This window comes from Chionomys nivalis, chromosome X (genome assembly GCF_950005125.1).
Source record: "Chionomys nivalis chromosome X, mChiNiv1.1, whole genome shotgun sequence".
Taxonomy (NCBI): domain Eukaryota; kingdom Metazoa; phylum Chordata; class Mammalia; order Rodentia; family Cricetidae; genus Chionomys; species Chionomys nivalis.
In genome coordinates, this window is record NC_080112.1 from 18,732,976 (window position 1) to 18,747,784 (window position 14,809).

General features: G+C 43.0%; 1 protein-coding gene across 1 annotated transcript; it reads right to left on the bottom strand.

The window, feature by feature from the left end:
• Positions 1-14,132: 14,132 nt before the first annotated feature.
• Positions 14,133-14,429, bottom strand: LOC130868309 (heat shock factor-binding protein 1-like). Its single transcript, XM_057760577.1, has one exon. The coding sequence runs from the start codon at positions 14,427-14,429 to the stop codon at positions 14,199-14,201; it is 231 nt and encodes a 76-aa protein (XP_057616560.1). The 3' UTR covers positions 14,133-14,198.
• Positions 14,430-14,809: the final 380 nt, after the last annotated feature.

Here is a 14,809-nt window from a genome sequence, read left to right on the forward strand (position 1 = left end):
ATGGCTGAAAATGGGTCCCACTAACAATGAAAGGATGGCTGGCCCCATCGGAGGAGGAAAGCTGTCTGGATCAATGGCCATGAGCTGTGGGCAGCTCAAGTACCTCTGAGGTGAGCTCATATCATTAAGAACAGTAGTCAGTCATGGATGGTAGTACAGGCCACAGAGGCAGGGCAGGCACATTGGAAGATCTGTGCAGGTCATTGGTGTGGCGAGAGGCAGTGGGCAGCAGCAGGGGATGGGTGGTCTGCCCTGTGTGTAGTGGAATGCTGGCTTGCTGCTGGTGTCCAGGACAGAATCCAAATAAATGTGCATAGGAATGGCTGGGCTGGTAACACTGGAGAAGTGATATGCTCCATCCACATCCAGGCCCAGAGGCCACAACAGTAGGGGCCTGGAGAGCTATTCCTGGAACAAAGGTGGGAAGGAAGCAGAAGACAGGTTCACAGGAGGTCCTGGTGACTCCAGTGGCATTGGTGGTATGACACAAGGTCACCTATGACAACTGGTGCAGCCCACCATCCTGGAGCCCCTCCACCGGGTACAAAGGGCTGGAAGCCTTGAAATCCTGGTCCTCCTGCTACCCAAACACCCACTTCATCTCAGTCAGGAAGCCCCTGTAATCGCTGAGCAGGGTCTGTCCTTTTCGATGAAAGGGATCACCCACTGCAATGCCGGGCCCCTCAGGTGGGTGATGATGATAAAAGTCACCGTGCACTCATCGCTGTCGATGACGAAGATCTTGTTGTCCATGAACATGTAGAAGATCCTGTGCACGATGAACTCTGGGAGGTGTCACCATTAAACAGCTCAGGAAAGAGCATGGGGTTCTCCCGACGGAACAGCTGTGCTCAATCTTTTTCGTGCTTGCTCTGCTGGATTAGGCAGAAATCAGCCCAGAAGCCCCACCACAAGTGTGCCTGTATGGAAGTATGTCTGAGATTTCCCAAGAAAAACCACCCTGGGTAGGCCTGGGAGCTGAACAGGAGTCGAGGAAATGTGGAGGGGTGTAGCTAGGGTTAAACCTGATGCCAGTGGAGTATAAGTAGAAGGTCCTAGTTCTGCAAATTTAAGGATCCTCCCTAACACACCCCTCCCTACATATCTGATGGCGGAAGATACAAAATAATCCCACACTAGTTCAGAATTACATACAATGAAGGGTTATTTATTTAGGGGAGACTCACAGATCAGTGTCCTAGATCACAGTCCTCTGCATGAACAGGAAGAGAGTCTAGCAGCCAGAAGCTAGAGCCGGAAGCAAAGAGAGTGAGCACATGCTTTACAGCTCTGGTTATGGTGTAAGGGACCACGTCCAAGTCCAAGTGGGCTCATATCTTAAAGGCTATTGGCTGAAGGAGCAGAAGGAGCTCCTACAACACATATTCTTGATCTTGAGCCTTCTTGAAAACTCAGCTTTGGCTGCCAGATGAATGAGATAGTGTGAACATGTTTTCCTTCTCCATGTGTCTCTTATCAAGAGAAATACTGGCTCCCTGACTGGAGATCTGGTAGTTTGGCAGCATCAGAAGGAACGACTAAATATTTGGAAACAATATGAAGCCGAATATTCGGAGAGGACTGCACCAGAAAGTGTTACAGCAAGGAAGATATTAAATGTCAAGAAAACTCCTAATTTTTTATACATGTTGCCCTGAAAGTCTATGAAATGCTGCCCTGTGCAGTGAGCTCCCAATAATACAGTTGGTTCTTTGTGGCCAGCAGGAGAAAGTATCAGTTTGCTTGCAAGATAATATAGATGGGGGTCAAGGGTGGGGCACGGGCTATCTTACCACTCCATCATTCTATTGGCAAGTTACAGGCCATAGTCCTGCCTGCACTTCAAAATTCCATCACCATACACCCTGACTTACTGTAGTTTGTCTTTAAAATGTGAAGATTTTTTTGTTTTTAGTTTGTAGGGTTGAAGATCCACCCAGGGCTTTGCATATTAAGCTACTGTGCTACTAGAGATATATTTTCATTGACTGAGACAGAGTTGCATGTGGCCCAGGCTAGTCTCAAATTCACTATGTAACCAAAGCTTGCCATGAACTGTCAATGGTTCTCCAAATGCATGAGATTATCATGCCCAATTTATATACTGCTAGGGATCAAACTCAGGACCTTGTGCATACAATGTAGGCAAACTACCAGCTGAACTATATTCGAGCCTAGCATTTGCTTTTTTAATATCTCTATATAATTATTTAACATATATTGCATATATTTCATATATTATGTTTTATTTATTTTATATGTAAAACATTTTATTTATATTATATTTTATAACATATATGTATATATGCACACGCACATATACACACACATATACACAGTGTAGCTCTGGCTGCTCTGGAACTCAGGCTGTAGACCAGACTGGCCATGAATCTCCCCAGTGCTGGGATTAAAGGTGTGCACCATCACCTGGCTGGAATGGTGCTGTTCTGTTCTCAGGGCTCTTAATTTTTCTGTAAGAAAGAACCTACAAAGCTCATTTGACCACATGCATGCTTTCCAACACAGTACAACCTGTTGTGACCTCAATACAAACTTCCAAGGTCTCAATTTCCCTAGGGTAACTGAGGCCAGTCTGTGATCTCCCACAGACACCCACAAAGCACAGTACCAAAGAATGAATGAATCCTGTGTCTCCAGCCAGGCAAGCACTTTGTATAGCCCCAGCAATTTTACTTTTCTGAGATAAGGGGTCTTATTCTCCTGGCAATCTTCCTGAACCTCTGAAGTACAGGGTTTGATGAAATGAGTAACACTCTCCCCAAAGCCCCATGCTGAGAGCCTTGGGAACTCTTCAACATGCTCCACTAACCCTGTTGGCCTTCTTCCTAGGCTGGCGCCTGAGTTACCACACAACCTTGTGAGATAAGATCACACTAGCTCTAACGTCAACCCACGTCCCGCCCACACGTTCCATCCCTTTCTGGAGTCCAGAGCCCGCCTCCGCACGCACGCACTTCCGGTGACGCCTTGGCACTGACAACCTGTGAGCTCAGCAGCCCCTGCAAAGCCCAGCAGACCCCGCCGAGAGCCCAGCGACTCTGCATAGGGCCCGGCCACCCCGCGACGAGCACAGCGGAGCAGGGGCAGCGCCATGGACCGGGTGAAGTTGATGATGGCCTTGTTAGCCTGGCCCGAACTGTCTCCAGATCGTCCGAGGAACCCCCTCCCGTTTCCCGAGCTCTTTGATGGCGACACTGAACGCCTCCCGGATTTCATCGTGCAGACGGGCGCCTACATGTTGGTGGACGAAAAGATCTTCGACTGCGACGAACACAAGGTGACGTTCCTCATCACCCGCCTCAAGGGTCCGGCCCTGGAGTGGGTGATCCCTTACATCGAGCAGGACAGCCCCCTGCTCTGGGATTACACCGACTTCCTGGCCGAGATGAAGCGGGTGTTTGGATGGGAGGAGGACGAGGACTTCGATGAGTCCAGCTCGGAGGAGGACGACTGATGGGTACTCCGGGAGGGTGGGCTGCTGCCGCGCGCCTCGCAGCAGCCAGGGTCGCCTGGCCGGGGGCGGCCTCCCATCGCGCCCCCTCCTGCCCGCGTTCAGAGATCTCGCATGCGCGCCCCTGTCCCCTCCTGAGTCCTCCCTGCCTTTGTTCCAAGAATAGCTCTCTAGGCTCCTGCTGCTGCCCCTGTGGGGCCTAGCTCTGGAGAGCATGATGCCTCCCAGGGCTGACAGCCCAGCCCCTCCCAGGCACGTTTGGACACTGTCCTGGGCTCCAGCTGCAAGATGGACTCCTGTCACATAATGGACAGATCACCCGCCGCCGGACGCTGTCCACTGCCTCCTGCCTGGTGGACAGCCTGCACCCATCCGCCGCCCACGAGGCCTGCCCTGCCGCTGCCCGTTCACGTCCCTGCCCCCACCATCTGTGGAAGGACCGCTGCCCTTAACTGATCTGGACTCATCTCACTGGGAGGTACCTGAGCTTCCCACAGCCCTGGACATTGATTCACCTTGAGCGGGACCCATTCTCCCCCTGCTCCCAGAGACCTCTTGTCTCTCCTTTTGTCACGTGGACCAGTTCGTTTTCCCGAGAATCAATCCAGTTTTCTTTCTGAATTCGCAGCTGTCTCTCTGGAGTGTGTGCCTTTGTTCAACACAATAACCCCTGTGCTCTTTCCAGCTCCTCTGTTCTACTTGTACAAAAGCCTCTTCCTTGCTTTCAATAAACGTCAGATGCTGTTTCAAAAGAAAGCGAGTCTTCCTTGGTATAGCATCTAAAGGTCCCCACCCCCACCCTCCCAGCCCTGCAGATGTGTGCACACGTGATCCCTTTCTTGTTCAAGAGGTGTGCAAGGCCTACTATTCAGTGACTTGTATTTACCTCTATGAAATCCTTTTGTTACCCTGCTTGAAGCTTCATGGTAAATCTTTACATCATACCAGACCAGAGCAATGTGACTAGTAAGATCACTTAGAAAAAGACTCCTGATTTCCCAAAATAATAAAATAGAATTACCTAATTAATATTAAACACAAATTGTTGGTGAGTGTATATAAATATTATTTAACACATTACTCAGGGAAATAACAGAAAAACTGTCTTTTAAAAAAAGCATTTATAGAATCTGATTGTATAGGCAATGGGGAAAATACATAATGAGATTGTGAATTTAGCCCCCAAACTGGTTGATATCTGTAGGATATATTTCTGCAGTAGACATGGCGTGATAGATTTTGAATTCAGCACTTAAGACGCGAATGTATAAGTGTGACAAGTTTGAGTTTCACTTGTCTAAAAAGTAAAATCAGCTTGCTCAAGACCTCACAAGTTCAAAGCAGACAACAAGCCCATCCCAAAAATGGGGACGTGTACACAAAATAGCACCCCTAGTCAAGTACCTGTCTCCAATTGGTGCCTTCTTTAAAAGGGAAAATCAATTATTCTCCAATGAAGTGTCACTAGGTGTGAGATTGGTAGGGAGATAAGGGGAATCTGGAAGGAGCTTGGTGTTTGGTAAGAATATGACAAAAACGCATTGTATATCAAAAATTTCAATAAAAGCCAGGTATGTTAGCTCACATTCAGAGACACTGTCAGCCTGAGCTTTATAGAGAGATCCTTCCCAACAGTTCCACCAGCTAGGGACAAAGCATTTAGATATATGAGCTCATGGGGGTACATTCTCATTCAAACTACCACAGTGTGTGTAAGATAATTGCTATGTACTGAATATGTTTTTACACTCACTTCAAATTCTTACTGAGACTCTCATATCCAAGTTGCTGTTTGTAGATTTGACTTTTGAGAGAAAATTAGATAATGAGGTTATGAGGGTGGAACTCCAGGAATGTATTATTAATATAAGTCATTGGTTTTATTTTATTTTTTAGACAAGATCTCACTATGTAGTCCTCAATGGCCCAGAACTCTCTGTGACAGCAGTCTTCAGCTGGGTCACATCATAACCTCTTTGGTGGTCAAATGACCCCTTTACAGGGGTTGCCTAAGAGCACTCAAAACCACATATTTACATTATAGTTCATAGCAGTAGCAAAGTTACAGTTAGGAAGTAAGAACAAAAATATTTTTTTGGATGGTGGGTCCCTACAACCTGAGAAACTGTATTAAAGGACTGCAGCATTAGAAAAGCTGAAAACCACTATTCTGTGTAGGATCATCCTGGCCTTGGATTCACAAAGATCCACTTACCTCTGTCTCCTGAGTACTGGATCCCAAGTGATGTGTGCACCATCATGCCACTTTCGGTTATAATTTTTTATTTCTGTCTTGTCAGTCTCTTATACTCCTACACCAAGATCTACCTCCAATGTTACTATCAAAGCAAGAAGCAAACTCATAAAAAGAAGATAAATCTAACAGGTATTAAAAAAATAACCTTTCTTCCTTTAAAAAAATTAGTGGTTGGGCACAATATTAAAGTGAATCTTACAATCAAGATTAACACAGATTTTATGGCGCACACAAGTATTTTAATATGTGAGATACAAGCTCAGAAAGAGATCAATGTGGTATTGAGTAGTGGTTTAGTGATCCGAAATCTTGAGCTCCAGAACAATCCTGGTAGAAAGAACTTGTGTAATGAAATGTTTTAAGGTGAAAGTTTCAAGTTGTTACAAACCATGATTTTTTTTTTTTAGACAGAGTCTTACTATGTTGGTCAGGTAATCTTAAAATTCCTAAGGGCTCCTCTTGTCTCAGCCTTCTGAATAGTTGGAACTACAGGTATGTAACTTCATGCCACCAGACAAACAGAATTATTTCAAAAAGTATTGGAATATCTGTGGGGGAAATGAATGCAATAATTTTTTAGCTATGTATATTTTAGATGTTCAGGGGCATCACTTCTTATAATACTTGTACAAATTGACTTTCAGCTGTTCTTGTCACACTTCATATTGAACTAGAGCCTTCCACATCCTAGGCAAGTACTCTATTACTGACCTAAAGATCCCTAGTCCTATTTTTTCACTTTTTTTTTTGAGACAAAGTCTCGTTAAGGACTCCAGGATAGCCTTGAACTTGTGATCCTCTTTCCTCATCCTCCTGATTCAGTGAGATTACAGGACTCTTCTTCCAGCCCTATATAAGTTAAATTTTTTGTTTGTTTATTTGTTTTTTGAGGCAGGGTTTTTCTGTTGTAACATTCTTCCAGGCCCAACATAAGTTAAATTTTTTGTTTGTTTGTTTCTTTGTTTTTCGAGGCAGGGTTTTTCTGTTGTGACCCTGACTGTCCTGGAACTCACTCTGTATACCAGGCTGGCCATGAACTCACTAAGATCGACCTGCCTCTGTCTCCCAAGTGCTGGGATAAAAGATATGAGCCAGTATGCTTGCTACAAGTTAATGTCTTAAATTTATAGTAGTACTGCTAAGAAAAAAATCCCACCGACTAATTTTTGATTAAAATTAAATGTCCTGATAGGCTCAAATAAGTCTTAGGTGAGATTGTTAGTAGGTTCTGCCTAGTTATTAAATGACCGTGAAATCAACTTTTGCCTCACTTTCATGTTTGAATTATTTTCCCAGAAAAAGTGGGATAATTAGTTTGTACCACAACAGTGTATTTTTCCTCTTTTTTTTTTTGTTTTTGTTCAATAGGGAAGCTTTGCTATCCTTTAATTATGTGTCCTATGATTTGAAAAGAAAAAAAAAAAACCCAAGCTACATGATTTGAAGTAAGAATGTGAACCCTTGTTAATTCAGAAGCCTTCATGTATTTGCAGAGTACAATCCTGTTCAAGTTAACTGATTTAGAAAATTGGTGTAAGTCATAAACAATCCCACATCAGTTGGAATTATGATTAATAGGGTGGTATTTATTTAAAGGGGAAAAAACTTACAGATCACCGTCCCAGATAACAGCCCTCTGCGCAATCAGGAAGAAGTCTAGTCGCCGGAACTGGAGCAGGAAGTAAAGAGAGAGCAAGGAGGGAAGTAGCCACTTTTTTAAAGGGAGAGAGACCACGTCCCAATGGGCTGGTATCTCAGCGGCTATTGGCTGGAGGAACGGAAGGACCTCCCACAACAGAAAATGAAGTGTTTTCTTATTTGATGGCTTTTCGATAGTTGTAACTGAACAAATCAAAGGGCCAGTCCGACTCCTAGGAAGCTGTTTGCCTTGTGATAGAATTAGATAGCTGGATCAATCTAAAGTCACAATAATTTTTTAAAGCTCAAGGACAATTTCATTAAAGTATAAGAGACAAACAACATGACAGACAAGATGTAAGTCTGCACAGCTGCTGTTACCAGACATAGGTGTAACAATAAGGGCCGGCTTGTTGGGGTTTCTGTCCCATCCAGTACCCCACAGCCAGCAAGCCCCCCAAAAAATCATACAGAGATCCCTAGAAGTTATAAAACTGATTGGGCCATTAGCTCAGGCTTCTTATTAGCTCTTATCACTTATATTAACCCATTATTCTGATCTGTTAGCCATGTGGCTCAGTACCTTTCTCATCTGGGTAGATTACATGCTGCTTCTTAGCTGGTCTGGGCTGGAATGGGAGGAATGGACTTCCTCCTTTCCAGCATTCTCCTGTTCTCATCGCCCCGCCTCTACTTCCTGTTTGGTTGACCCTCCTCTACTTCCTGCCTGGTCAATCAGCATTTATTAAAATACATGATTGACAGAATACAGATAATTCTCCTGCACCACATAGCAGTATTAGCCTCTAGGCTAGTCTCTGCTTGATCCCCTTAGAGATCAAACCATCTTTCCACAGGGGTCACTTAAGATCATCCCAAAACACAGATATTTACATTATGACTCATAATAGTAGCAAAGTTACAGTTCTAAAGTAGTAACAAAATAATTTCATGCTTGGGGGTCAGCACAACATGAGGAACTGTATTAAAGGGTCACAGCATTAGGAAGGTTGAGAACCACTGCTCTAGGGTCTTGACTGAGTTCATCTACTCTACCAATTAAAGAATGAAAAGACAGGGATATTCTGAAGCACAACAGGTAGCAGTAGGAGAAATCCCAAACACAGGAGACACAGTCAGTAAAGAAAGCTTTTATTAGGGGTGAGAATACTATAACCTCAAGGCACAGAGAAAAAGACCCTCTGCAAAGTATAGGGATACATGGGGAGCTGAAACCTGGTCTCTTCTGGAGAGCTGAGGTTCTTTGAGGAGAAGTCTTCCTATAACAATTTAGATTTGGTCACCCTAAGCAAAGACTGAGAAGCTGATAAGGCCACAAATTTGGAGTAAACACATTCAGGTCTGACCTTGAACTTGTCCTCCCCTGATCCACTTGGCCTTTGTTTTAAGCTTCCAGGCTTTTGTCACAGTCACAATCTTGTCTCTTCTTCTGTCCTTACCTATCATGATGAGAAAGTCCTCTTTGGCCTTCCACGGGCAACCATTGTCTGATTTTCAGTTGTGTTAAATATTTGTCTACCATAGAAACCGCCCCCCCACCAAGTGAGTGGAAGGCCTGAACATTCTTTCCTTTCTCACAGAGACATTGGAATTCATAGGCTCCCTCACTGGGAAAGGAAGGCATTTTTTCTGCTCATCTCTCAGTGGAGACATGACTTGGGCCTCACCAGTACATGAGAAGTGTGATGTGGGTGTCATTGGAGAAGTGTTAATAAATAGGAACTGGCCAGGCGGTGGTGGCGCACGCCTTTAATCCCAGCAATCGGGAGGCAGACGCAGGCAGATCTCTGTGAGTTTGAGACCAGCCTGGTCTACAAGAGCTAGTTCTAGGACAGGCTCCAAAGCTACAGAGAAATCCTGTCTCGAAAAACCAAAAAAAAAAAAAAAAAAAAAAGGAACTGGAGATGTGTCAAGCTCTAAAGTGCTTGTTGCTCAAACATGAGGAGCTGAGTTCAGATCACCAGCATCCACATGCTGTGGAATAATCCTTCCGTATGCTGTGAAAATATGTCACTCTCATTGTAAGTAAAAAGCTGATCGGCCAATCGCTAGGCAGGATTTTTGGACAGAGAGAGTCCTGTGAAGATGAAGGGCAGAGTCTGGGAAGTCTCGGGAGATGCAAAGAGAAGCAAGATGAACATGCTGTGTTGAAAGAAGGTACAGTCATGTGACAGAGGGTAGATAAGAAATATGGGTTAACTTAAAATGTAAGAGTTAGCTAGTAACAAGCCTGAACTGTAGCTCAAGCATTTATAATTAATAGTAAGTCTCTGAATGATTATTTGGGAGCCACTGCCAAGACACAGAGAAATTCTGCCTATACCCACATCAAAAGCTAGGTGTGGCACCATGTACCCATAATCTTAGCACTAGGAAAACAGAGACAGGAGGATCCTTAGGGTTGCAGACCAAAAAGTCTAGCTGAATTGGTGAGTTTCAAGTTCAATGACAGACTTTGTCTCAAAAAAATAAGGTGAAGAGTTCTGGAGGAGGATACCCCATGTGGATCTCTAGTCTTTGTAAGACACACACACATATGTAAGTAAAATAAAGCAGATATTTGAAAATATAAACCAATATAAGATAAGGAAGAATGTCACCCAGGATGGCCAATTTAAGAAGTTACTTTTTTTTTCTTCAAGTTTTGTCCATACAGGAATAGTGGTATAGCTTAATGGTAAAGCATTGTCTACCACATGTACACAGCTCAGGACTGATCCTCAGTACTGAAAAAAGAACAGTTCATTTAGATCAGTATTTCTCAACCTTTGGGTCATGACCCCTTTAGCAATCTTTTCACAGGGGTCACATATCTGATATCTTACATATCAAATATTTACAAGTCATAACTAAGAAAATTACAGTTATGAAGTAGAAACGAAAATAATTTTATGGTTGCGAGTCAACACAACATGAGGAACTGTATTAAAGGATCATATCAATAACAAGGTTGAGAACCACTGATTTCGATATTAAAACACATAACTATGACGGGACCTATATATAGGTCAAATTTGTTTAAAAAATTATAATTTACAGGTCAGTGACATGGCTCAGTGGGTAAAGGTGCTTGTCTCCAAGTCTGACAATCTGAGTGCAATCCCTGCCACCCACATGGACGGACAACTGGACTGGATAAAGGACTATCTATGGATAGAGAGGAGACACACATGGGCATGGCACATAGATAGCAGTTTAAAAAAGTAAAGGGGGTGCCAGGTAGTGGTAGCACACACCTTTACTCCCAACACAAGAGGCAGAGGCAGGAGGATCTCTGAGTTTGAGGCTACAGAGATAGCTCCAGGACAGCAAAGGTTACACAGAGGAATCCTGTCTTGAAAACCAAAAACCAACGTAGAGGGAAAAGGAGAAACCCAGTTTTAGGATGAGATGTTTAATTTTAATCGGGCATGTTAATTAGGTGAGCCGAAGGGGGCTTTTGGTTGCTGGACTTTGTCGGGGTCTGGTGCCAGCCCATATTTCTATATTTACAAATTTTACCCCCGATATTACTGTCCCACCTTATTATACTTCTTTAAATTCTATTTTTTATTTCTGAGTGCTCATACTAATACTCAGGTATCCACCTGTGGTGAAATTTTCTCTCGTGGGTTCCTCACATTCTCCTCTGTACTTCTGGTCACTTCTCCAGCATTTCTCAGAGTTCAGCAGTCAGCCTCACCTTGGGTGCCACTATGTCGGGGTCCAACTCTAACATAAACTATCTCTCTGGACAGGCGTGGAGGCACGGGAATAATTGAGACACAGTTCACACAGCAATATCGGAAGGAAGTCTCAGGGTTCATTCGAATCCTGAAGATCACCTGCATTTAGTCCCCAAACATCTTTTATCTCTCAAGGTAAACTGAGGGGGGAAGTTCATTAGCATTCTGTTTCCGGGGTAGCAGGACTAAAGTCATGCCTGCAGCTCTGTCACTAGCTTGAAATTAACACCTTTTCCCAGGCGATCTCCATAATTACAAAGGAGCAGCACAACATCAGCATATCCTGAGCTCAGGAGACAGCCAGTCTGAAGATGCTTTCAGCACCTCAGTTGCTATTGTGGCTTGAGAGCCTCACTGCTGATACAATGCAGAAGTATGTGGCCTGTATAATATTCAATACTTTGATAGCTGGACCTTGGAAGTTAGCCACAGGAGGAGGAAGTGGCCAAATAAGGGAGTAGACCTTGGTGGCTAGATTTAGGAATATAATCTAATGGTTTTTAGCAAGGCAGAGGGAATGGGAGAGAAGGGCAAGGCCTGCCAGAGCCTTACTTGCCCACTGGAGCTAGTCAGAGTCCATTCTGTAATGCTTGCAAGACTGAATGAACCAGCCACAGGACTGCTCTGAGTTGATCCAAATCTACATGTTAGATGTGTTAATGAACCTCTGGTATATTAATGAGCCAACCCCAAACTGGCTCCAATATGCTGATGAATCAGCCCTAAACTTTGAGCCTTGATAATGTAAAGCTAACACCTGTTGGAACAATAAAAATATTAAATTCTGAGTTGGTCTTGTTTTCTGCTACATTACAGAAGGTGTTTATCAGCTGTAGGAGTTTCCTGGTAGAATTTTTGGGGTGGTTTATGTATGCTATCATATCATCTGTGAATGGCAAAAGTTTGACTTCTTCCTTTCCAATTTGTATCCCCTTAATCTCCTTTTGTTTTCTTATTGTTCTAGCTAGAACATCAAGAACAATGTTGAATAGATATGGAGAGAGTGGACAGCTTTGTCTTGTTCCTGATTTTAGTGAGTTCCTGAGTTTCTCTCCATTTAATTTGATGTTGGCTGTCAACTTTTATTATGTTTAGATATGTTCCTAGTATCCCTGATCTCTCCAAGACGTTTATCATGAAGGGGTGTTGGATTTTGTCAAATACTTTTTCAACATCTAATGAGACAATCATATGTTTTTTTTTCTTTCAGTTTATTTGTATAGTGGATTACAATGATAGATTTTCGTATGTTGAACCATCCCTGCAGTCGACTCGATCATGGTGGATGATTGTTTTTGATGTCTCCTTGGATTCGATTTGCCAGTATTTTTGCATCAATGTTCATGAGGGAGATTGGTGTGTAATTGTTATTCTTGGTTGAGTCTTTTTTTTTTTTTTTTTTTTTTGATTTTTCGAGACAGAGTTTCTCCTTAGCTTTTGGTTCCTGTCCTGGAACTAGCTCTTGTAGACCAGGCTGGCCTTGAACTCACAGAGATCCGCCTGTCTCTGCCTCCCGAGTGCTGGGATTAAAGCCACCACCGCCCGGCCTCTTGGTTGAGTCTTTATGTGGTTTCGGTATCAGGGTAACTGTAACCTCATAGAAAGAGTTTGGCAATGTTCCTTTTGTTTCTATTATGTGGAACAATTTGAGGAGTATAGGTATTAGCTCTTCTTTGAAGTTCTGTTAGAATTCTGTGCTAAAACTATTGGTTCTTGGGCTTCTTTTGGTTGGGATGCTTTTGATGACAGCTTCTATTTCTTTTGTAGGTTATAGGTCTATTTAAATTCTTCATCTGATTTTGATTTTATTTTGGTATATGGTACCTATCCAGAAAATTGTACATTTCTTCTATATTTTCTAATTTTATGAAGTACAGGTTTTTGTAGTATGACCTAATGATTCTCTGGATTTCCTCAGTGTCTGTTGTTTTCATTTCTGATTTTGTTAATTTGGATGTTCTCTCTCTACCTTTTGGTTAGTTTGGATAAGGGTTTGTTTATCTCGTTGATTTTCTCAAAGAACCAGCTCTTTTTTTCATTGATTTTTTTGTATTGTTTTCTTTGTTTTTATTTTATTGATTTCAGCCCCCAATTTGATTATTTCCTGTTGTCTACTCCTAGGTGAGTCTGATTATTTTGTTGTTGTTGTTCTAGAGCTTTCAGGTGTGCTGTTAAGTCATTAGTGTATTATTTCTCTACTTTCTTTGTTTTCCAATTGTTCATGGATTTTATTGTATGAATTCACTTTGTGGGGACAGTGACATGGATTGCCTTCCAGATCATCAAAAGTGGCCTGGAGGCTAAGCCTACAGACACTGGAATTCCAAATGTAAAGAATTTATTATCTGTCTTCTTTAGTCAATAATAGAACTCACTGTGCAAGAATTTAGGCAAGAAATAGTTGAAGTAAAATAATATTTCTTAAACATCAGAGCCTTTATCAGCCACTGGGCATTTCTCAGCCACGTGACTGGCAGCAGACTCACTCGGGTCTTTTGGTCTCTTCCCTTTCAGTCAGTAGCTCGAAGGGAGGCCAAGGTCAATGGGTTCTGACAGCCTGCCACTACCAATGCTACTAGAATCCCATGCAAAACTGACAGACACTCCGGCACAAACCACCGCTAAACGTTCTCGGCTGTTTGGGAAAGCATTTCTGACATTCTAGCATCAGCTCAACAGTCAACTTGTGCTGAAGATGTCACGTACACAAACACACATCACAGCTTCTGCCAAGGGGAAGAGTTACTAGTCACTTAACTGGAAAGTATCTGCCACTTCATCAAACAGTAACTGCCACAAAAGGAACAGCGGGAAAGGACTTCAAAACTCACTAAAAAGTTGGACAGTTTTATGCAGAAACTGCCAAAGTCTTAGTGTTTAATAATTAAAACAACTGACCAAGATGTAAAGATACCAAGTTTGAGAAACTGGGGGTGTTGGGGGGACATTCTATGGACTATGCAGGCTGTGATAAGAACGCATACTTTATAAACCTGTTGACACATAATAGTTTCAGAAAGCCACTTGGTTTTCTCTTGGCTTGGGAAAAACGACGTTCTGGATTCACTGTGAGTATCAGCAGCTTTCAACTCTTCTGCGCAGTAGGAATCTTGTTTTTGCCTTCCAGTTCTTCCACTCCAGCCTGGGACATGATGTCAGAGATATTTTTCTCCACGTTGTCAATGCGACTGCTCATGTCATCGATCCTTCCAATGATCTGGTCGGACATGATCTGAAACTTGTCTTGCATCTGTTGCAGGAGCGTCTCCAGCACCAAAGTGATGTCCTGCATGGTCTTGGGGTCCATCTCGGCCATCTCCCTGGTTCCCAGCTTGGCAGCGATGTCTCTGAACCGTCACCTACACTCTATTTCTCCACTTTCTGTATGTAGGCAGTTAGTGCTATGAACTTTCCTTTTAGCACCGCTTTCAGAGTGTCCCAAAAGATGCTCAATCATACTACAAGGGCATCTGTTCAACTATGTTCATAGCAGCATTATTTGTAATAGCCAGAACCTGGAAACAATTTAAATGCCCCTCAACTAAAGAATGAATAAAGAAAATGTGGTACATTTACATAATGGAGTACTACTCAATGGTAAATACAATGACATCTTGAAATTTTCATGCAAATAGATGGAACTAGAAAAAACCATCCTGAGTGAGGTAACCCAGACCCAGAATGATGAACATGGTA

What these genes read in the sequence shown, in the direction of transcription:
- LOC130868309 (XM_057760577.1), bottom strand. Translation starts at nt 14,429, where the DNA reads ATGGCCGAGATGGACCCCAAGACCATGCAGGACATCACTTTGGTGCTG.